This window comes from Wyeomyia smithii, chromosome 3, assembly GCF_029784165.1.
Source record: "Wyeomyia smithii strain HCP4-BCI-WySm-NY-G18 chromosome 3, ASM2978416v1, whole genome shotgun sequence".
In the NCBI taxonomy this organism is placed as follows: domain Eukaryota; kingdom Metazoa; phylum Arthropoda; class Insecta; order Diptera; family Culicidae; genus Wyeomyia; species Wyeomyia smithii.
In genome coordinates, this window is record NC_073696.1 from 130,565,859 (window position 1) to 130,589,879 (window position 24,021).

The following is a 24,021-nucleotide window of genomic DNA, read 5'->3' on the forward strand; positions in this document are numbered from 1 at the left end:
GTGTGCTACGCTTCTCCAGTCGTTCGCACACACACTTTCGAGAAACTCTTTATTATCCATGCATTTGCCAGAGCAGCAGCCAGCATACAGCCGCTCGCGAATTCTCTTTTGCTTTTTTACTCACGCCAAATACGCGAGTACTCGAATAAGAGTACTTGACTAGGAGTGCTTGAAAAAATGTGCCCGAAAACGAAAATGCTTCGTTCACCGACTCACGCATGCGGCTTGTCCATCGCTAAACTGATGCCAAGCAGTTTTGCATCGTGCACCGACGAGCGAAAGTGGGGTGATAAATCTATATAGAATCGCATGCTTGAACGTGTATGATATTCGACCACCTACTCGCAGTGATGCCACAATTTCAACTGTATTTCGAATCTCAGAAAATCACCTTGGTGGTATTTCAATCTGTATAAATATCTGCATATGTACTGGACATATCCCTTAAAAAAAAAAAACACAATTATGCACACGTTTATGCGTAACATATAAATATAATGAAACCTCCAATACGCTCAATAGCATTTGAGTTCTTTTTCGATTTTCAACTATATCGAAAAGTTTGTTTCGCGATCCACGAAAATCAAAAAAAAAAAATCTGTATAGTTCTGTACTATTTCCAGAAAATCTGTAATCTGTATATACAGATATCTGTATAAAAAATACGCAAAAATCTGTATAAGTACTGAAAAATCTGTATATGTGGCATCCCTGCCTACCCATCGAAATATTTTTTTCGCCACTCCGCTTTGTCGTACCTTGTCACTCCGTATCGTCATAATGCGTCTTGACGGTTGTGCTCGCGAGAAAGGGAGGTACACGCGAGTGGGAAAGTACGCGAGCGAGAGTGCGTGTCGGCCTATGAGAAAACTCGCAAGCATCAACGCTCGGTAGTGTGAAATGAAAAAAGGAAAAGAGAATGAGAAACAGTACGACAGGAGTATCTCTAGTGTGAGATTTCGGTAGCGGCGAGAACGCCACTTGGAGTATCGCATGCTTTTTGCGAGCGAGTTTAACAACGCTGATTGTAACTGAAGTACACTGGGGTGTTTTTTTAAGTGGGTCATTATTATGCGTTTTTTAAAACCCTTTTTTTTACTATAACGCGGATTATTTTTACGCGATTTTGAAGATTATTTGTACGCTGTACCAAATAAGTTTAATATAAGTAAACATAATTAAATCTTTTAAACGGGGTACAATCAACCACGTATATGTATTTTTTTGCCCTTTCTTTTAATCTCACTGATCTACTATTCCCTTTTTCTTTACGAGTCATGACGTTCCTCAGCTCGGACCAAAAATTATAAGAGTTATTTGGCCATCGGGGTATCATAGAACTTATCGTTAGAAAATGGTAGATGAAAAAATACATACTTGAGTTACTTAAAAACCAAACGACGAATAGAGCATAGTAGCATTTATTTCAGCGCGATGTGGAGCTAAGTTTTTCTATGAGGGTTTCTAATAAGTTACATTACTTCAATAAACAAACAAGTATTGAAATTGAAAGTTTGTTCGGATTTTTTTCTCATACCTTATCGACAATTTGAATGACGGAAACAAAAACTTGGAATACCTAGTTAGCTTAGAAATATGTATATGAATAAGGTTCATCACAAAAAAATCCTTGAATAAACCTCAAAGGAAAAAATCAACCAAAATTATAGTCGTTTAGGTGCCATTTGGATGCCGAAAAAGCCTCCCTGCAAAATTGATGTAAACTGCTTAAAATACGTTCGAGGGGATTAAAACAGTCTCCCTCAATTGGGAACTTTTATTGACTATTGTGAAAATCGGCCAATCAGTTTTATAATAAAATAGACTCAGAATTATTTTTAATTTTTCTTTAACAACAAATGGTTTTCAATAATAATATTAAGGCGGTGATTAAAGTTTCAATTTTATTTTCTATGTAATTTTCAGTACAAGATATAATTATCAAAAATCAGTTGAATATTTTAGCTGACTTCGCAGTTGTCATGTGCCCAAATAGTTATGGTTAGAGATTTTCGAATGAAGGAAATTGAATTTCCGAAAGTGGAACATTCGGGAGTAAAACTATTGGCTGCAAGGTTAGTTTTATAGTAATAATATGGTAATCAGTTTATATCTAGTTCTTCTTGTTTTTTGCGCTAGTAATGTTTCTTTAAAAATGCAAGAATGCATGATTATTTTTGAAGTAATTGAATGATAGCTCGCTTTGGACATTTTATTTATCATATTTTATTTATCTATCACTATATAACAAATGTCCCGACATCATCGCTGGTACATGTGGATGTTGTGCTAAGCGAGAATAAATTCAGCTCATAACGGGTGATAACTAAAATTTTGGAAGTTTCTTGCGGTTTCCTTACTCAACAACAAACACGCTCAAAGAGAAATAAGAGTACCGTCTGCCGGGGTGAGATTGTGCCAAAAAAGGATATGTTTTTGTTCCTTAGCTTGTAATGCGCACATTTAGGCAATGAGTTTGATCCAAATTACGCCAATTCACACTTAAATGTTTAGTTAACGTCTGCCGCAAAAATGGTTAAGTTACAACAAACTATAATTTTGCTAAAATTAAATGAACTTTGGCCTAATCTCACCCCTTCTATGGGGTGAGATTGTGCCAAAAACAAAAAGTTGAATTTAATACCTGTTAAATGAACAGTAGCGCATCTACGAATAATCCTCATGAATAATATGATAAAACAGTATTATAGGGACGACCATAAACAACGTGGACTATTAAGGGGCGGTAGGGGGTTGACCAGAAACTACGTATCATATGAATTATAAAAAAATGTATGACTGAATCAAATCGATATCTGGAGTAACCAGTTATGAGAACGTGGCTTACAGACAGTCTCTTTACACATAGTGGCGTCACCAAGTAGCTTAGAAAGGAAAAACGTTAGGACATAAAACCTGAGAAAAATTTTCGTTTCAATTATTATGTGTCATTGACCACTATATATTCCATTGGAGATCTCCAAACTGCTGGAAACTTACCCACAACCCTCCTTCCTCGCTTTAAAAGTCATCAGTTTATTTAAAATAGGTGTACAAAACTTCGTTACATTCCATAAGTAATATCAATCATTGTAAATTTCCATCTAACAGCTGAGAACAGTAAGCTTCTTAAGCTTTTAGTCATTATTTTGAATAATATCATAGCTAGACAACATACCCTATGCTGTGAAGAAAAAAAAACATACCCGATGTAAACAATGCAAGTGTTTTGGTGTATACTGAAATAATTTTGTCGTGAATATTAATTTCGCACACTGTACCGTTCATTATAGCTTGGCACAATCTCACCCCAAAAGGGCTCATAAAGTGTACAGTTTAAAAAAAAAACATTATTTTCCAAGCCAACACAGGTTCAATGCATAATATTTCCTAAACACATTGGAGACGACATCCTAACGTACCAACTGAGCAGTAAGTTGATGTGATTTCTTGATCGGGTTGGTTTCCCTGGGACATTTTTGGATAACGTTATTTGTGCATGTTTTTCACCCTGTACTTTGAAACATTATTTAAGTGAAACAGTTCACTGGTATTATATATATTCGATTTGAAGTTGTGAATAAATATGTCACGTTTCATAAAGTATTGAGTTTGAGGTATTAGGTTTTAGAAATCTCAAGAAATTGAAAATACAAAAATTTCCCGTTTTGGCTCAATCTCACCCCCGTGGCTTAATCTTACCCCGGTAGACGGTATGTGTATGTAAGCCTTCTCTCTCTCTGTTTTATGGCAATATTTTTTGTTTTGTTTATAAGTGGTCGGTACTGTTAAAAATGGCGTCGAAACAAGCAGCTTTGCGCAAACGAATTTTACCGTTCTAACTGAACTGTTTAAGAATCCGGCAAAAAGTTCACGGTAAACCATTCGTAAAGCGAAAATGTTCTGGTTTCGAATGTGTATACTATACTGCACTTTCAAAAATAATTATTCTGTCAAAGTAATGAGCAAAAAAGGACTATGTGTTAAGCAATTCAACGAATCTGCCTCAGTGTCTTTCAATCGAAGATTTATTCGGGATTTTGAGTTCTTTGGTGTACAAAAACGACTGAAGAGCAACAAACTGCAATCGGTTGATTGGTAGAATCAGCAGATGCATTTGAAAAATCGACGTGAACTCATCAAAAAAAATTTTAGTTGCCACCCGTTAAAGACGCCTCATAGTATAAGTACTTGAACTCGATAATGCTGCTACCATATGAAAGCCATACAGCAAGACACAGACGTTCGTTATTATTATGAGTTATTCTCGTTTTGAATTCGACAAATAGCTGCGACAGTTTTTTCAAATTATATGGTCATATTATACAGATTTTGAAAGGAACTACTGCTGGGTACACTGTTAAAGTATACACTGTGATTTTTTTCTACACAAAACTACAATGATGAAACCAAACATACATAATTTCACGTTTGACAAATCAATAGATATTAATGTAGTATAAATAAGTAAAGAAGGTAAATGAAGATGTTATTAGGGTACATTTTTACGTACTTAAAAGAACCGTGAAATAATCTAGATTCGTATATTTCAAATGATGTGCCAATTAAATTGCTGTAATATCCATGATGACAATAATTGAAGCACATACATAAAAAAAAATCCGCTAGATGAATAGTTGCAATAAAACTAGATGAAAAATATTTTAGTAGTAGAGTATCTACGAATAAATATAGTGTAAAGCAATAGGAAACAATCATATGGAAAAATATAGGAGCTACCTACCGTATTATTTATAAATTTTCAATATTTGCGACGATTTCGATTTGATATTCATACCATAGTTTTATATACATTAGACCTGGTGATAAATCGCAAAATAACATCAGTTTATAACACTTTTCCTTCCCATAGCTTCAATCATTAAACTTGGTGTAACATTGCATCTCGAAACAACTTTTGCGTGAATTTAACAGCAATATAACGATGTTACAACTTTGGATTCTATATTTCCATACAATTATACATATCGTCACTCGTTAAATATTGTATTTCGCGCCGGATTTGCTATTCGATTGAAGCACTCTGCATCCTTTTTTTTTTCTTCGCACTTATTTTTATCGCACAAAAATCACAAAATTCTTTCGTTTTTTGGCTAATAGATTTCGCTTATTACATTGGTACATTCGGTGGTACATGGATTGTAACTGTAACGAGGATTAGAATCTGTGAAAATAAAACAATGTTACTACAGGTATGACATCAGAAGTCACTATGCGGTGTGTGTTGAGACAAGCTTGTTTTCTGACCTAAGTTCGACGGAAGTTATATTGTGGATATCAATCGACCAAGTATTTGTACAATAATAAACACATGTTGCTCCGTTCAAAAATTGGTTGAATTGGTATTGATGCTCACCCAGTTTTTTAATTGCATCTTATAGGCTATAGCATTTTTTTCCCAGCTTTCCAATGCTTGTCTCAAATCAGAAGTCGATAGATGTGAACATGGTCAAAAACCGTATTCGAAACACTTCTAAAGAAAGCCGTCTCATTCCTCTTTTATAAAATTACTAGTTGAACGTTCCCGGCGATGCTCGGGATCAAAAGTTTCAAAATTAGAAATTATTTTTTATAATCCATTGCATTATTAGCACAACTCACTTCTTAAATATTTCACATCTTATAAGTCTATCATCACTTTAAATACTTTAACATTCTGAGAACGCACAGAACGGAAATACCCATATTGGATTGCATTTTGTGATTTGGGGATGTTTTACAGAAACTGGAAGTCGCCATTTCGGATTTCAAAATGACGTATGGAGTTCGGAAGTTTCGGAAGTATTGAAATGCTTGGCTAAAACCACTTTAGATTATTTTCCTGAAACCAGAAGTCGTTATTTTGGAAAACGTTATGTGGGGTCATCCCGGTTCCGAATATACCCCACTCGGGTGATAACCGGATATTCGTCAATCGTTCACAGTAAAACCTCTTTTTATGTAACTTTTAGAAGAATGAAATCAAAGTAAGAAGAACTTAGCGTGACCATTCATGCTTAGTTCTCCTCTATAATCATATCTAGATAACATGTGAATTTTTATAACGAAAATGTTTGTTGGTGTCCGAGGAACACGGCTGAGAAGAAGTTGACGTTTTAATCCACATAACTACGTAGAATTAAAAAAAATGAAACCAATAAAATGCGGCCTTTACAAATGTCCCAAGATCTAGTTTTGGTAAAAGTAAAAAAGTATTTCGAATCCCGTAATGTGTTACTATTTACAAAACTACGAAAACAACAGAAATGTAATTTTTTTTGCTCGACTCGCACCAAATTAAAACATAAATTCTTCTGCAAGAAAATGTTTGCAGATGTTGAAGGAACAAAGAACATTTTATTGAAAAAAAAATTAATTTACAGGCGATCAATTCATGCTCATGCTCAAAAAGTCAAAATTTTGCATGTATAATATGTATAATATATATAGATTTCAAAAAGAGTATTTTAATGTGTTTTTCTGTACGTTTTAACGCATTACAGTATTCAATTTATTTTTCAAAGCACAATAAAAAACAGTTCGAAAAACAAATATTTTTTACAGGACCATACACACTCCGTATTTCGATTCAGAAATTTCATTTCCCTTTTGTATATTTGTAATGGGTCAAAAAGATCAAACTTTGCCAAGCTTTGATGCTCAACTAAACGAAGTATAATTGAGCTCAAATTTAGGATGGAAACTTCTACGCGAAAAAAAACCGCTTTTCCCAAATTGGAAAAATCAATTCATTGGCACTTTAAGTCCCTAAGAAATGATTTCTTTCAAGTCCATAAAGTATCGGTAGACGAGTGGAAACTGTAGCGCAGAAAATGTGACTCTTTCCAGGCAACAGCAATGTAAATAGTGTAAAATTCGCGTCTGAGTATTTTGTTAGATTATCTAGAAAAGAATTTAACACCCAGGGCAATTTCACTTTCCTATTTATTTCACTGAGCATAGGAAAATGAAAAGCTCACAATTGCTGAATTGTTATCAGGTAGACAAGCTGGTAGTTTTCTCAGTTCTACTATGAAAAGCGTTGATATCAAACCGATTGGGTTTTCATGACGAATTTAACATTTTGAAATAATGAACCACCGTAAAACATGATAGTCCTCCATGGTAAAACAAAACAAAAGAATTCTTTTTTTTTTTGTCAAGCAGTCTACGTTGCCGCGAGGCAAAATCGATATAGATAGATGCTGTCTAAGGCAGAATGTACATTACACAGATAGTAGTATATTTAGGCGTTTCACAGCGAAAGAATAAAAATAAAATAAAAGTGGGTGCCAATTTTTCTTGAAAAATCTAAATTAATTCTCCAGATTTTTTTTTTCTTCATTTATAGTTTATTTGACACGGCACAAATACAATTCAATGTTTAACGGCGCCAATTATATCTGGTAGCTTACTTTCTAAAGTATCTTAATAACTAAAAGCAAATTTTTTATCCTCGCTGCCGACTACGAGCGGAAACTAAATCTAACTTAAAGCTAGAATATTTTGCATTAAAAGCACAGGTTTGCTGTTTGATGGTTTTCATTGCCATAGGTAAGCAGCATATTAAATTTGTTCCGCTGCTGGGCCAAGATATTACGGACTGGCATATTGGGTTGTTTCCATCGGGCCTTGAGAGTATCGTGCGGGTCTGATTGCTGTTTCCGGATCCGGGGTCTTAACGTGTTCTTGTCGTTTGGTTGGATGTAGGCGGAAGGGGATAGGACTAAACTGGGGCGTGGATGGATTTCAGGAAAACGTATATAAGGGACATGTAGGATAGGTCACGGCTCGCCAAGACATCACGAACAGGAACAGCCGGCTGCCTACCTTCGGCCTGCAGGGAAGCTATTAATCTAGACCTGGCGTCACGGTGTACAGGGCATGACCAAACAACGTACTCTATGTCGTGATAACCTTCACCACAGGCACAGATACCACTCTCCCCGAGCCCAACACGACGGAGATGCGCGTCAAATCTATAGTGATTGGACATAAGCCGGGACATCACGCAAATGAAATCCCGACTTACATTCAACCCCTTGAACCACGGGTTCGTCGATACCTTGGGGATTATGGAATGTAACCACCTTCCCAGTTCCCCCTTGGTCCAAGAATTTTGCCAACTGATGATCGTATTCTGACGTACAAATGCAAAAAAATTCATTAAAAGCAATTGGTCTTTCATAAATATCACCGTTTGTTGCGCCCACCTTAGCCAAAGAGTCCGCTTTCTCATTACCCGGTATCGAGCAGTGAGAAGGGACCCACGCTAAGGTAATCTGAGTAGATTTTTCGGATAAAGCACTCAGATGTTCCCGTATTTTCCCCAGGAAATACGGAGAGTGCTTAACATCTTTCATCGATCGGAGAGCCTCAATGGAACTGAGACTGTCCGTAAAGATGAAATAATGATCCGTGGGCATTTTTTCGATAATCCCTAGGGTGTAATGAATTGCAGCTAATTCTGCGACGTAAACAGAAACAGGATTATCGAGCTTATGGGAGACGGTTAAATTGTTATTGAAGATACCGAAGCCAGTGGACCCATCAAGAAGTGATCCGTCAGTGTAGTACATATTGTCGCAGTTGATGTTTCGATATTTATTGGAAAAAATTTTAGGGATCTGCTGCACGCGTAAATGATCCGGGATTCCACGAGTTTCTTCTATCATGGATGTATCGAAAAACACAGTAGAATCAGAAGTATTTGATAAGTCGACACGATTTGGAATATTCGAAGAAGGGTTAATGTTTTGGGACATGTGATTGAAATACAATGTCATAAAACGGGTTTGAGAATTAAGTTCGATTAACCTTTCAAAATTTTCAATCACGGGACGGTTCAAGACCTCACATTTGATTAGAATACAAGAAGACAGGCTCCAGAAGCGGTTTTTCAATGGTAGTACTCCAGCTAAGATCTCCAAACTCATCGTATGGGTCGATTGCATGCAACCCAAGGCAATACGCAAACAACGATATTGTATTCGCTCCAGTTTGATCAAATGTGTGTTTGCTGCGAAGCGGAAGCAGAAACACCCGTACTTAATAACAGACAGTATCGTTGTTTGGTAAAGCCTTATAAGGTCTCCTGGGTGGGCACCCCACCATTGTCCGGTTTTTGTACGAAGAAAATTCACTCTTTGTTGACATTTTTTCATCAGATACCTAACGTGACAACCCCAGGTGCTTTTAGAGTCGAACCAGACACCAAGATATTTGTGTACCAAAATCTGAGAAATCGTTTTACCCATTAATTGTGTTTGGAGCTGAGCAGGTTCATGCTTCCTAGAAAAAACTACCATCTCAGTCTTCTCCGGAGAGAATTCGATACCTAGCTGTAAAGCCCAAGCAGACAAATTGTCCAAGGTATCTTGCAATGGTCCTTGCAAATCGGCAGCTTTGGCTCCTGTAACAGAGATTACACTGTCGTCTGCAAGTTGTCTTATCGTGCATGAATTTGCCAGACATTCGTCGATGTCATTTACATAAAAGTTGTAAAGAAGGGGGCTTAAACATGAGCCCTGGGGAAGACCCATGTAGCTAATGCGAAAAGTTGCCAAATCGCCGTGCGTAAAATGCATGTGCTTTTCGGACAACAAATTGTGTAAAAAATTGTTTAGAATTGGAGAAAATCCTTGTCGGTGAAGTTTGCCCGAAAGAATGTCAATAGAAACGGAATCAAAAGCCCCCTTAATGTCAACGCAGACGCCATTTGTTCTTTGCGAGCATACGCCAGCTGAATATCTGTTGAAAGCAACGCAAGACAATCATTCGTCCCTTTGGCACGGCGGAAGCCAAATTGAGTATCTGATAGTAGACCATTTGATTCGACCCAATGGTCTAAACGACGGAGTATCATTTTTTCCATCAATTTCCGGATACAGGATAGCATTGCAATCGGCCTATAAGAGTTGTGATCAGAAGCTGGTTTCACTGGTTTTTGGATGGCGATCACCTTCACTTGCCTCCAATCCTGCGGTACAATGTTTTGCTCCAGGAACTTATTGAACAAGTTCAACAAGCGCCTCTTGGCATTGCCGGGTAGATTCTTCAACAAGTTGAATTTGATTCTATCTAACCCAGGCGCGTTATTGTTACAGGACAGAAGGGCAACTGAAAATTCTGCCATCGTAAAAGGTGATTCTATCGCGTCGTGGCCCGGAGACGCATCGCGAACAATGTTTTGCTCAGGAACAGAGTCCGGACATACTTTCCTGGCAAAATCAAATATCCACCGACTTGAAGACTCCTCGCTTTCGTTGACCGTTACGCGATTCCGCATTCTTCGGGCTGTGTTTCAAGGAGTGCTCATCGATGTCTCCCTCGACGTCTCGTTCACGAACCGACGCCAATATCCGCGTTTCTTTGCTTTAGTCAGGCTTTTAAGCTTGGTATTAAGCTCCGAATACCGTATATAGTCGTCGGGTATACCTCCCTTCTGGAAGGCCAAAAACGCGTCGGATCTTTGCGTGTAGACATCGGAGCACTCTTTGTCCCACCACGGAGTTGGAGGCCGCTCTTTGATCGTTACGCCGGGATATTTCTTCGTTTGGGCTTGCAACGCGGCGTTGAGAATCAAGCCCGCGAGGAGGTTGTATTCTTCAAGTGGTGGATGATGTTGAATCGACTCGACCGCTTTTGAAATCATTTCCTCGTATAACTTCCAATCGACATTCCGTGTGAGGTCATACGGAATGTCAACTGGTCGCATGCGAGTTGACCCGTTTGTAATTGAAATAAGAATAGGCAGATGGTCGCTACCGTGAGGATCGAGGATTACCTTCCATGTGCAATCCAACCGTAGCGACGTCGAACATAAGGATAGATTCAAAGCGCTTGGGCGCGCTGGAGGTTTCGGGATACGTGTCATTTCACCGTTGTTTAAAATAGTCATGTCGAAGTCATCGCAAAGGTTATAGATTAAAGAGGAGCGGTTATCATTGTAAGGGGAACCCCAAGCCACACCATGAGAGTTGAAGTCTCCCAAAATCAAACGTGGCGAGGGAAGAAGTTCTATTAAATCAAAGAGCAGCCGTTGCCCAACCTGTGCTCTGGGAGGAATATATATTGAGGCAATACAAAGCTCTTTACCTTGTATTGTCATTTGACATGCGACAACTTCGATGCCTGGAATCGAGGGGAGGTTAATACGATAGAAAGAATAGCACTTTTTAATCCCTAAAAGTACTCCTCCATATGGGGTGTTTCGATCAAGGCGAATAATATTAAAATCATGGAAGTTGAGATCAACATTTGAAATAAGCCAAGTTTCACAAAGGGAAAATGCATCGCATTTGTTTTTATTTATCAAAACTTTAAACGAATCAATTTTTGGTAAAATACTTCTACAATTCCACTGTAAGACAGAGATAGAATCCTTCATATACGCAGTTGAATTAGGCATCGAAGGATACAATCGCTGCAAGGAGGGGCCATTGGGCAGTCAACTGCTTCAAAAATGATCTAACTGTTGGGAGGAATGCTGTAAGAAAAATTTTAATTGGATCGGGTACATTGAAATTTTCAAAAATCCAGTTCACAATGTCAGAAAATTTCACTAATCCAGAGTTTGTTTCATCAACTGGATGTGCAAAAGGAACAACTGGGGTTTTAGATGTTCCTGGCAGTGCTGGGAACTCCTTCTGGGACTTTAAATTTGCAAGCCCAGGAGGAGTTTGCTTCGGTTTTTCCGCAGCACTGTTTGGTTTGCTCGTACTTTTCATTACACTTTGGGAAATCTTAGGACCTTTACGGGGAAAGTTTAGGAGAAGAAACATTTTTCCTCTTCCTAGACTCCCCAGGATTGGCATAAGATGTTCCCGCTGATGAATCGTCAGAATCGGTTTCATCAGAGGACAACAGATCAAAGGGGTTCGATGTTATGGTAGAAGTGGTCACGGTCTTCTTCAGCATCTCAGCATAAGAACGCTTTGAACGCTCCTTAAGTGACCGCTTGATTTTATCTCTGCGCTGCATGTACACCGCACATGTGGAGAGCTCATGCTGGGTTTCCCCACAGTGAATACATTTTTCAGCATTAACACTGCAAGAATCTTCCGCATGAGTCTCTCCACACTTGCTACATCGTGCCTTATTGCAGCAGTAGGCGGCTGTGTGGCCTAACTGCTTGCAATTGGTGCAATTCATAACACGGGGTACATACAATCGCACAGGCAGACGAACCCGGTCGATCGAGACGTGGCTAGGGAGTGCAGATCCGGCAAACGTAACGCGAAACGAGTCTGAAGGAGTGTAAACTTTTTTACCGCCGACGAGAGACATGGACCGCAATTGCTTACAATCCAAAATCTTCGCCTGTGTTTCGGTATTTTTGAAGCAACCGGTTGCGCTTTTTAGGATACACTCGACAGACAGACTCGAATCGGTTATGACACCGTCGATCTCCACGTCTCGTGCGGGTATGTAAACGCGATACTCGCATGTGAAGAGCTCAGAGCAAGCGATAGCATTGGCCTGTGCCAGATCACTGACCACGACACGGAGCTTGTTAGGTCGGACCTTGGAAATTTCGGTCACGGCCTTGTACCCCTTCGTCAGATCTTTAGAAATTTGCAGTATGTTTAATCGCTTTGAATTCACTCCTGCCTTTGGACGAAAATAAACAGTATAGCTGCCCTGTTGAGATCCGTCCGGGTAAAGCCTGGGGCGAGGGGGGACTGGAGAATGAACAGGGGAGGGGGTAACAGAAGGGTCAGGGTCAGGGGGGTTCGGGGATGGTGGCACGGGAGGCGAAGGATCTATATCCATCGCGCTAAATGTAGCGCACTAGCGCACTAGCGCCGACAAGAACACGTACCTATTTACTTCTTCCTTCCAGCAGTGGTTGTCCGATCGTTCGAAGCTGCACCCAAAGCAGCCAGCAGCACCAGTACAGCAGCACCAATACAGCCACCAGCAGTGAGCCGGGTGTGAGATCACTCAGCACAGCGACACGACTCGACTGTCAAATGATGGCCTTGAATTAGAAAGATCTATTCACTGTGCACAGATCAAAACTGCAGCTGGTATTTTGCACCAATACAGCCAAAGTTGCGAGCCGGGTACAGAACGTAGCGACACAACTTACAATCTAGTTGGCCTTTAGCGCGAATAATACACTCTTTTGTTTGGCTATTCGTACACACGGACCGGATTGTAACAGAACGACCACTTTGCACGTCCGTTTCTGTCGAGTGTTCGACGCGGAATGAATTCTCCAGATTTGCTGATGATTGGTTTTTAAACCGCTAAGTCAAATTAGCAAAGGTAGTACAGGAGTTGCATTATATTTGTATGAAATCCTTTCTGTTCACATAACATTCAATTACAGTTGCGACAGAGGACGAGTTTTGTCAAATATTCAATAGTTGATAATTGGCATTATCTGACATATAAATTTCTGCAAGTATTTTGCATGTTTTAAAAAATGCAGAACGATCATCAAGCTATGTTAGTAAACATGCACTAAAATAACTCAAATACAAATCAAAGCGTATAAATAAAGTGGTTTTGGTAGCTACATCACTTCGTGTTACATTTAAATTTTGAGCAGGAGTACAATCTCACCCCATTTTTAAAAACTAGTAAGTTTTCAGGAAAAATTTTCATTTTTTTCACACTGTTTAAGGTACGTCCTATTGCTTTTTAGGTAAACTTCAATTCATTCAGCATCTTTCATTCGAAAAATACAATGTTGAAAAGCAAATTTTTCTGAATGTTTTTTTTCATCGACTTACCCCGCTCTAATGAGCTAGTAGTCGCAATATGTGCGAGAATTGAAAAAAAAAAGAAAAATAATTAAATAGATGTACAAATAAAAAATGAAAAACATAAAAAGAGTTATGTAGAAACATCTTTTTGCACTTTAGATTGTGTTGTTTGGTATGATACTTTTTTCAATAGAACTTGACAAACAAAATTAGGTGCTGTCTATTTCAACTCTAATCAAAGTTTTCTACCATATGGTAAAAAAATCATTGCAGCACTATCAAATTACTGGAGAATATTTGAAGATATCTACCAAAAAGTTCTAGTTTTGGGCATAGTTTCAGAAACGTATACAATTGAAGTATGTGTGATTATATGCGTGTACGCTATAAAAACTACGGTTACATTTTATTGTGGCAGGTTTCTGCAGCACATGAACACAGTTATTACTATACATCACATACAATTTTACATTATATTATATTTTTGATCTGATTTTGAGTTTACTTTTAATTTTGTTAACGTCTTACTGTTCGCTAACCTCTCTTCTAATTTCAGCTGGTTCGAAGATACCTAATCCAATTTTTCACAAAACTATTATTTCGGATCTATTTTCTAAGTAAAACAAATTGGGCTGCTTTAAAAGATTCAAATTTACACAAACTATCTCCAATCGTTTCATTCAAAGTTTCTCAATGTACGTGTTTAATAAAAGTTTGAACAAAAATTCACCCAAATAATTTTTGAACTGCTATTGATTTTGTCACTGTTCCTTCTATTACCCTCTCCACGAATGCATTTTCTTGGTAAATTTTAATTTTGATTTGCATACAAATTTCAAGTTTTTCCAGGCGCTGGATACAAATGCCTCACCATTTTTGAAAATAATCTCATCCTGAAATTCCGAAAACTACTGGGTAGCGAATTTTCAAATTTTCAATCTAAGTTAACCCTGTATTTTAAACTCAAACAAAAAGTTTGATGCTAAAAAGATTTGAAATTCGCTGCTAATTGAGTTTTATTTGAGAAAGGTTCTGTTACTCATAAACTTTCAATGAGACGGTCAATCAGGAAAATTTGCAATATTCTACACAGATTTGCATGTACATACACAAATAAACATACATTGCACATACACAAACACACAGTGACTTTTGTCAGTTATATTATCGTTTAAAATTCAACAACTTTTTGCTACTAGTAAAACATCCTTGTCGAGATAAACGCCATGATAGTTTAGAAGAGATAACACAGTCTCTTAGATAAATAGTTTCATCCCCAACTGGTTGCAGAAAAAGTGTGCATTGAATCCATCTGCTACAAGTGACGATAAGTATGTTCAGAGAATAGTATAATACCGAAAAGCGAACTACTAACACTAGAACAAACCTAGGTATGTAACTCCAACACAGCGTATTGTAAACTAAACACTGATTGTTGTGTCATTATGGTAGCACACAAGTTGGTAGCACCCTTGATGTCATTTCCACGAGTTTCACTCAACAGGAGCTCATATGTATTGGTATCATTTTCTCTTTTTCAACGTAGCATTCATTTGGCTCATTGAAAAAGATGAAATAAATTTTCCAGCGATAGTGATCCTGCCAGATAAATATTTAATTGGTTATATGTAACAGTCTTGTTTTCGTAGAAACTGTCTTGGAAAAAATGTGCGATTTTTCAATAATTTTAACTTTTAAAAGGAACAATCATCATTACCATCGATTTGACTTTTACACTTTCACTGGTCAGCAAACATTTATTCTTATGTTAGTCCCACTCGATAATCGAGAGTGTGGGTTTAATCAATTGTTCGCTCTTCCTTTTACCTTGGCCTCTGTCACCAGGATTGCTGATTCCACTTCACCGTTGTTCACTGAACCACTAAATGTTATACTGAATGAAAATACGGAATTTTACGAATCAAATAGAACTGAACAGTTCTCCAGAACGGTGAATCTTTCACTACCATTTTTTTCTTCTCATGCTGATCTGCTTTGCGAGCAAGCCTGATGTAGAGTTTTTTACTCTACGATTACCACGATGTGAATTTTTTTAAGCCTAGCGAAGGCTTTTACACTCCCTCAAATTTTCACTATCATTTTTTCCTAGCGTAACCGAACTTTTACTGTAACTGGGCCTTTGTATCCAGACCCCGGTTTGTTATTTATCATCGTTCAACAAATTTTAGCCAAATGATGGCTCTTTTCCACTAGATTACAATCGAATTTCGCACCATTCGAAATTTTCACATCTACACTTCGCTACGATGATAAAAAGAATCAATGAAAAGCTCTTCGTTCATCGCGCAAGTCCTCGTACTATGCTACCACATACCTGAAAGCTTTCCACATAGTTTAGTGAATAGGTTTTCTTATTTTTATTAGGTTGATGTCTTGGATGAAGAATTTTTATTTATTATCCTTGTATAGTGTGTATTTATAATAAACATATAACATATTTTCAAATAATACTGGTTTTGGTTCGAACAAATATAGAAGTATGGCTGGAAATGATGACATTTACAATAATTATAAAAGTATTTACAACACATAGAACTAAATCGAATAAAAGTATCTCTTTGTGCACTATTTACACGTATATTCTTCGGTGTGCTCGGTACAGATGTCGCAATTCACTGTGCAACACCATTTGAACTTACAGTTACACTGCCAACTTCGAATGATTTGATGAGTATTGTAGCCTCGTCCACAGCAAAGTAAGTCACATTTGTCCAGTGCAAGTGAAGTTCGATTGCATTGGCGTCCGCTGGTGCCTAGGATTCCGGACAAAATGTCAAGGTCGCAGTAATTGGGCGATGGTTGCAAGTAGACCAGTTCCATTCTCTTTGGTTTCAGGCTATTAACACTCGTGTGTTGTAATTTGCCTCTCCTTAAAAAGATGGACAGTTAGCAAATAAATTTATTTTCAAACATATTTTTATGTGAATGGGAGAAACCTTTTAAGCACTAACTGTAGCAGCTGACCGTTACTTTTCTCTGTCACAGATATAGCCTGCACCAGTTTTGCCTTCCGGTACTTTTTCATCATAATATCCCCAACAGCGTGGAACGAGGGTAAACTTTTCCAACAAGTTTTCATTGCGCATGAGCCACTAACACCATGACACTTGCAGTCCGTACGCAACATCAATTTGACAATCTGGAAATAGAAATTCAATGATTGAGGAGATACAGCGTCATGCAGGGGAAATTGGACTTATTTAAAATATTCTCAGTAAATTTAAGTGATTGATCTGTAATCTACATGAATAGAACTGTGCAATATTAAAAAAATATTCTTTTTCCACGTTTGTGCTTGAAAGGATATAAGATCGTGTTTTCAATCAGTGGTATTATAATGTACATGATGAGAGATTTAAAGTCGGAAATCATTAACGGTCTTAAGTCTCAGCATAACTTGTTTGGATCTTTCAAATATTTATGGACCATCAATATTCGTCAACAACAGTCTATCAAATCATTATGGAGTTCACTTTAGCAAGCTGGTGATCGTGGAATCGAACCTAAATTAAATCAGACTATTTTGTGCGCTTCTTGGCTGAGCCAACTTTAAAACTTATAACATTTCAAAACAATGGTAAATTTATGTAAACAAGCATAAATAGTCATGAATGGCACACCGCTCACTCAGTAAAAATATTTCTGAGGAAAGTGTAAATATTCCTTAAAAATAAAATGTTTTGGATAAAACTGATCGAATTATAGGCTGCAATCGAATTACTGGACACGATAATAATATCTATACAAAGAAACGAAATGCGAAACAGCTTCAATATTGGGACGCGGCTATTAAATTTGCATTTTTAACTTTTTACCTGGTTTCTTCGTTTTGATAAAGTTTCTCTCAGACGAACAATGACGTGTCAATAATTTGATCTTTGACGAAATTTTTGTAGCATATGTTGTTTTCAAGTTGTGATTTCATTAACATTAACATTTTTAACCGAAAATCAAAAAAGTATATTTTTACAGTATCTAAACATATAAAAATGCAGCTCTGTCTGTCTGTCTGATCAATATAGACTTGGAAACTACTAAACCGATCAGCGTGAAATTTTGTACACTAAGGTCGCTTTTTACGCGGTTTTTTACGCGGATTTCGGAATTTAGGCGGTTTTTTTACGCGGATTTCGGTTTCCCTTCACTCGGAATGCAAAATTAACGCTGTTTTATTCACGCGGATTCCAGAATTTATGCGGTTTTTTTACGCGGATTCCGGAATTTACGCGGTTTTTCTACGCGGCACGTATCCCCCGCGTAAAAAGCGACTTTAGTCTATATAGTTCGAGACCCCTCCCTCTTCTGGAAGGGGGGGGGGGGTCCCATACAAATGAAACACAAATTTCGCACAGCTCGAGAACCAATCAAGCAAATACAACCAAATTTGGCATGTGAATGTTTTTAGAGGTAACAAATATATCCAAAATCACTGGCGTAGCGTGACTGGGTGACACCCGTGGCGGAAAATTTGGGTGTCACCCTTTTCCCATGGGTGTGAGAGTTAGCAAGTTCGTTCTCAATTGCACTAAATCTACTCAATTTTAAGAAATTGGTTGAGATTACAGGTACTCTCAGGAGCAAATTTATATAATTTTCGATGGTTTTTACCGTGACTTCCACTTAATTGATGATTAATCTCAGGGATATCACCCTTTTCAAGGTGATACGTGTGAAATTTTTTCCCATGGGTGTTACCGCTTTGAGGGTGACACCCTCCCTCTTCTGGGTTCCTTACAAATGAAACACAAATTTCTGCACATCTCGATAACCAACGAAGTAAATGGAACCAAATTTGGCAGGTGAATGTTTTTAGGGGTAACAAATATGTCCATAATGGTTCGACAACCCTCCTTCTTCTGGAAAAGTGGGGTCCTTAAAATAAAACACAAATTTATGCACATCTCGACAAATAATCAAGCAATGGAACTAAATTCGATATGTTGAAGTTTTTAAGAGCAAGAAAAAATTTCATGATAGTTCGACCCCCCTCCTTTTTCTGAAGAAGAGGGTTTGTATAAATGAAAATCAAATTTCCTCACAACTCAAGAAATAATCAAGTAAATGGAACCAAATTTGGCATGTTGAGGTTTTTGGGAGCGAAAAACATTTTCATGGTGGTTCGACACCCCTCCCACTTCTGGATGGGAGAGCTCTTATACAACTCAAACATAAATTTTTATGGTGGTTTGACACTCCTCCGTACTCTGGAAAGGGAAGGTTTTCCATACAAATTTACCAGATATTTCAACCAGGTTTTCGGAAACCCGCCCAAAATGATCAAGTCATTGCACAGGAGCCAAAATTCGACTCCAGACGCCATTTTTAAATTTAAACTTCCGGTTTATAATATTGTTGCTTCCGGAACCAGGATGATGCCCAGAGGCCAGAAAATGTCTTCAAATGGGTATTTCTGAAATCGTAATGATGCGCTGGAGCAACAAATCGACATCAGACAACATTTTGAATTGTAAGGTGGCAACTTCCGGTTTCTGAAAAACAGCCAAAAATGGCCGATTTCTACCCAATATGATAATCTCGAATGATACACAGTAGCTAAAATCGGCCAAAGACACCATTTTGAACTTTAAGATGGCGACTTACCGTCTCTGGAAATCAGATGAAAATGACCAAATACCACCCAATATGGGTGTTTCTTCAACCAGAATGGCGCTCAGAGGCCAGAAACTGTCTCTAAATGCCATTTTGAAATTCAAGATGGCGACTCCCGGTTTCTGAAAAACAGCGGAAAGTGACCAAATGCCACACAGTATGGGTATTTCCGGAATCGTAATGATGCAGTGGTGCCACAAATCGACCTCAGGCAACATTTTGAATTGTAAGATGGCAACTTCCGGTTTCTGGAAAACAGCCTAAAAAGACCGATTTCCTTGAAATATGAGTATCTCCGGAATCAGAATGATGCACAGAAAATCGATCACAGACACTATCTTCAATTCAAAGACGGCGACTTCCGGTGTCTTTCAAACAGCCGAAAATGACCAAATACCATTCAATATTTTAAAATACCATTCAACATTTTCCGAAATCAGAATGACGCCCAGAAGACAGAAATTGATTTCACATGCCATTTTGAAGTCCAAGATGACGACTTTCGGTTTCTGAAAAACAGCCGAAGTAACTATCCCTATCCTAGGGAGGGGGTCTAGTTGGCAGACTCAAAACTCTCGCTGTACTCCGCGGACACCTGCGTCGGAAAACCTGACTGATGCGACGACTTAGGCGTCCGGTTCACACGGGTTTAGACCTCACAGATACTACACAAGGGGGTTTCCTCATCCCGGGCAAAGCTTCAACTTCCCACTCGACTGCCTATCAGCGAATCGGCAGTTGTCTTGGCTGATATCGGAGTCAGCCTCTCCAGTAAACGCACGAAAAAACGAGAAAGTAAACGGACCAAATAGCATGAAAAACCTAACAGAGAACTGTGATAAAGCGCATCAAAACATCTCAATTGCGCTAAATGATAACTTTTATTTTACTTTGCTTTTCAAACCATGGTTTAACATTTATTCCTTTCTGTCTTTTATCACATGACTATTTCTCTATGTCCTTTCCTCTTTACCTTTACAATCTAGCTAGCTCGTATCGTATCGTTGCTGACGATGTGGTTGGGTGTCGTTAGTGTGCCGTGCTGATGATATAAAAGATAGCCACACGTGGAATTTTAGGCAAATTGCCTTCCGGCCGAGAATTGGCGGCTTATCTCATTGGTTTTAAACACACAGTGAATTTCTACCTTGTGAGCACGATTGGCTTCACGTCTTTTCACACGGGCACAACCTGACTATCTAAGGAAAGGGTAATTATCTACTGATCTACTGATACCGAAAACCACTCCTAACTTTACCACTAGTCAGACGAAAGTGAAAGGTCTCAGCTTTGAAGTCCTCAGACAAACCGCCTTTCGGTAACTTCGTTACCGGAAATTAGTATCGCGAAAATCGTCCAACCGCGCTGAGAAGCACGAAGAACTTCTTGTCTAGGAAAGATGATCCTCTTCCAGCGATCGTTTTTCATCCAGCCAACCAGTCCCAGCCCAAAGGATAGAGCGAAAAAGTATCTCTTTCAGCGGACGTTAAGGTCAGTGGACTTTTTCGGCTAGGTCAAGCATCTCGTCACGTCGGTGGCATGGGTGGAGAAAGGCAATTAGAGCACTCGAGCACCGGGGATCTCATTCTTTGCGTTTTTATGCCAATTACTACTAACATTTATATAAAAGAAAAGAAACGTAATATGAGGAGGGAAAATTCAACACTTAAATTATATGTGTACTTGTTGATCATATCCTGTGGCCAATTTGTCGTACATTTGCAGACTATAAACACATCGCAAGGAATCAATGAATTTGGAAAGGATTGACTAACATCGAGATCAGGAATAAGTTCACATCTGAATTTAAGCAGATTATTCGTCTAGAGGACTATCAAGCGTTTCAAAGATAGAGGCACGGTCGTTCCCAAGAAGAAACCTGATAAAAACACGGAGTGCAGCGGTCATCAAATCAGTCAAGGAACGATCCCGGTGAAATCCAGCCCGTTCGGCAGGAAAAATGGAGTGTGAAATGAACATGAACCACACTTCCATGCGAAATGTTATCAAAAAGGACCTTGGACCTTACTCAGTTTCTACGGAGCAGAAAATTCACGGATTAACTCGTAAAAATATTGCTGACATGGTTGCTAGATCTCAGTTGCTGCTGAAGGCGCACGCAGGTTACAAAATTATTTTTTCGGACGAAAAGTTGTTTACTCTGGAGACAACTTTGAACAAGCAAAATGATCGTGTTAAAGGAGCATGTCTTCGTGATATACCAGCAAATAAAAAAGCAGTCGAGCGATATCAAAATGCGTCAGCTGTGATGATTTTGGGATGTATATCGACTAAAGGGAATTTACCATTGCTATTCATTGACAGGGGCGTGAAAATAAACGAGGAGTACTACTTGCAACACTTTATAAATCCCATTTGCAGCCTTGCGCTAAAATGTTTTTTTGGGAAAGACAGGTTTTGATTTTAACAGGGTTGTCTATGTACGCTTGGAGTAAGCGTTGTCCGTGCCGTATTCCAAGCCGAAACAGCTCAACTGGCGCCGGTAGATCAGCAGCTCCTCCAACAAAAGATAAGCAACTCGTCTCCAAAAAAAATCACAGGAGGGTTTTGTGCAGAGCCACGACCGCAAGGTTGAAGTAGAATACATTTACAAGAAAGATAACCCGGCTGCTTGCGTGTCAGTCATTCCTAAATCGGATTTGTTTCGTATATACCGCTTGTTAAGCACAGTATCAACAAATCGTAATAAACATCATACTGCTGTGCATTTGCAGCAGCATTAAACCTCAGTTGCAGTTTATTAATAACCATATATTATGCTCTTCCAAATACATTTAGTAGCCTTGAAAAAGGGCGATTGCTGCAATTGCAACTTTCATTCAACTATTGCATAAATGCTTCATGGTCAGATATACCAGCTGCAACTACTACGCTATCCATAGCCATGCCACAGTTGTGGCCGCTATACGCTACCATTGGTATCCGCTGCCCCTGCATCAGCTGGCCTAGCTGCTATCGTTGCTGAGATCCGCTGCAACTGGTGCGCTATCCATTGCTATGCACAATGGGGAATCGCTGGCCATCAGCCAAAAATTTTTGTTTTTTCGTTAGCTGTTTCATAATTTTTTTCCTTTATTGCTATAACATTCAAGTGTCTAAATCAAAAATTTGGGCGCAATATCATGAAATCTGAATTTTTTATGACTTTTCAAAGCTTGGCGAACTGACGTTTTTGTCTTTTTTTTTTTTTTGAAAAAAGTACATTACTTTGAAACGCTCTGTAGCTTCAAGGATAGCTTGGATTTTTTTGACGTCAAAGGAAAAGTTGTTGTAAATATTGTGCAAAACAAACCCTTTTCATTAGATATTGTAAAATTTGGTTATAGTAGGCCTGACACTAAAAAAATTTAAAAAAACCTGATTTTTGGTAGAAAAGTAGCTTAAAAGTTTAGTTGCCGCAGTTTGCCACGGTTGTGACTACATTCAAAATTTAGGTAAAACAAAGAACAGTCGTCGCACTCCGCATCTTTTCGTATTCATTAAGAACGTTGTGTCATTCCAGTGTCTTGGTTTTCGAATTCATAAATTTGTTGAATTTTAGTATGGAGCCTTCAATTTCAGTGGCATCACCTAATTCACAGTCTAGTAAGTTGTCAAGTCATGGTGTTATACATGTATTTAAATGTCCTCTTTTTACCATAGAACCCTGATTAGGAAGATAACATATATATGAAACAATGAAACATCGAAAATCACTAGAAGAAATGAAAATTGCAGCGAAAGACATTTTCCTTGCTGATAAGTATAATGAATTTCAAATTTTCTGGAAACAATTCAACACAAGATTCAAGCGATCACAGCGGAAGATGATAATGATGATGACTTTTTCAATTTAGTTGTATAATTAGTTTGTATTACTTATGTTGTTTTAGTTTATTTAAAAAAATATATATATTTAAAATTTATTCAGTTCGATGGGTCGTCCATAAATAACGTTTCTTTTTCAATGGGGAAGACGCCCGGTGGCACTACTTGTGGTCAAAGATCATATAATTCTATAAAAAGGAAGAAAGTGCCAAAAAATATTAAAAATTGGGTTTCGTGCTTTATGGACGGCCCCAAACAAAAAATGGATGCCAAATTCGTGTTCAGCGCCCCAAAATTATGTAAATACCAAGTTTTTGTCGCATTTATCGAAACTTTTTTTGCTTTGCCAGCCTTAGTATGGAGTCGCCCCACTGTGCTATGCCACAGCTGTGGCCGCTACCCACTTTCGCTGGTATCCACTGCACTGCGAGTGCTGCTGCTAAGGATGGACGACTACTGTTATTGCTTTCTAGAACTTTTATGAGCGGCTTCGGCTGAAACAGGCTCTTATATAGGCCAATTAACATATTCTAAACTGCAAGGTATATGATTATGTCGACCGTGCTTGGGAAGCAATCTTATAACGACCAATCAGAGGTCTAATTTTCCGTTTTGACAAGGCTTAACTATTTTCAATAGTACAATAGTTTGAATAATAAAATTACAATTATCTTCATTTTGGAAGAATCTTAGAAGATTTTCCAATGTATTGCTGCAAGAACGAAGGAAATCCATCGAATACTAACCGATTTATTAGCATTTGAAATTGGACATATTTTTCACTTTTTTCGGTTCTAGATTTTCATTTCACATCCCTATGTAGCCGAACTTCCTGAGAGAAGTATTC

The 24,021-nt window shown here is 38.2% G+C and overlaps 1 protein-coding gene across 11 annotated transcripts in view; it reads right to left on the bottom strand.

Annotated features, from left to right (window-relative positions):
• LOC129733279 (protein Wnt-2) overlaps window positions 1–24,021 on the bottom strand; it is a 117,529-nt gene that overhangs the window by 48,390 nt on the left and 45,118 nt on the right. For 6 of the 11 annotated variants that reach the window (XM_055695041.1, XM_055695038.1, XM_055695039.1 and 3 more), the window contains 3 exons: window positions 16,673–16,875; window positions 15,433–16,605; window positions 4,745–5,185 (listed from right to left, as the gene is read on the bottom strand). In XM_055695041.1, coding sequence (XP_055551016.1) covers window positions 16,302–16,605; window positions 16,673–16,875 — 507 coding nt within the window. In that variant the 3' untranslated portion in view covers window positions 4,745–5,185; window positions 15,433–16,301. Of the gene's footprint in view, window positions 1–4,744; window positions 5,186–15,432; window positions 16,606–16,672; window positions 16,876–24,021 lie in introns of those variants that run through there. The other 5 variants (XM_055695035.1, XM_055695037.1, XM_055695034.1 and 2 more) reach the window with 1 other exon arrangement.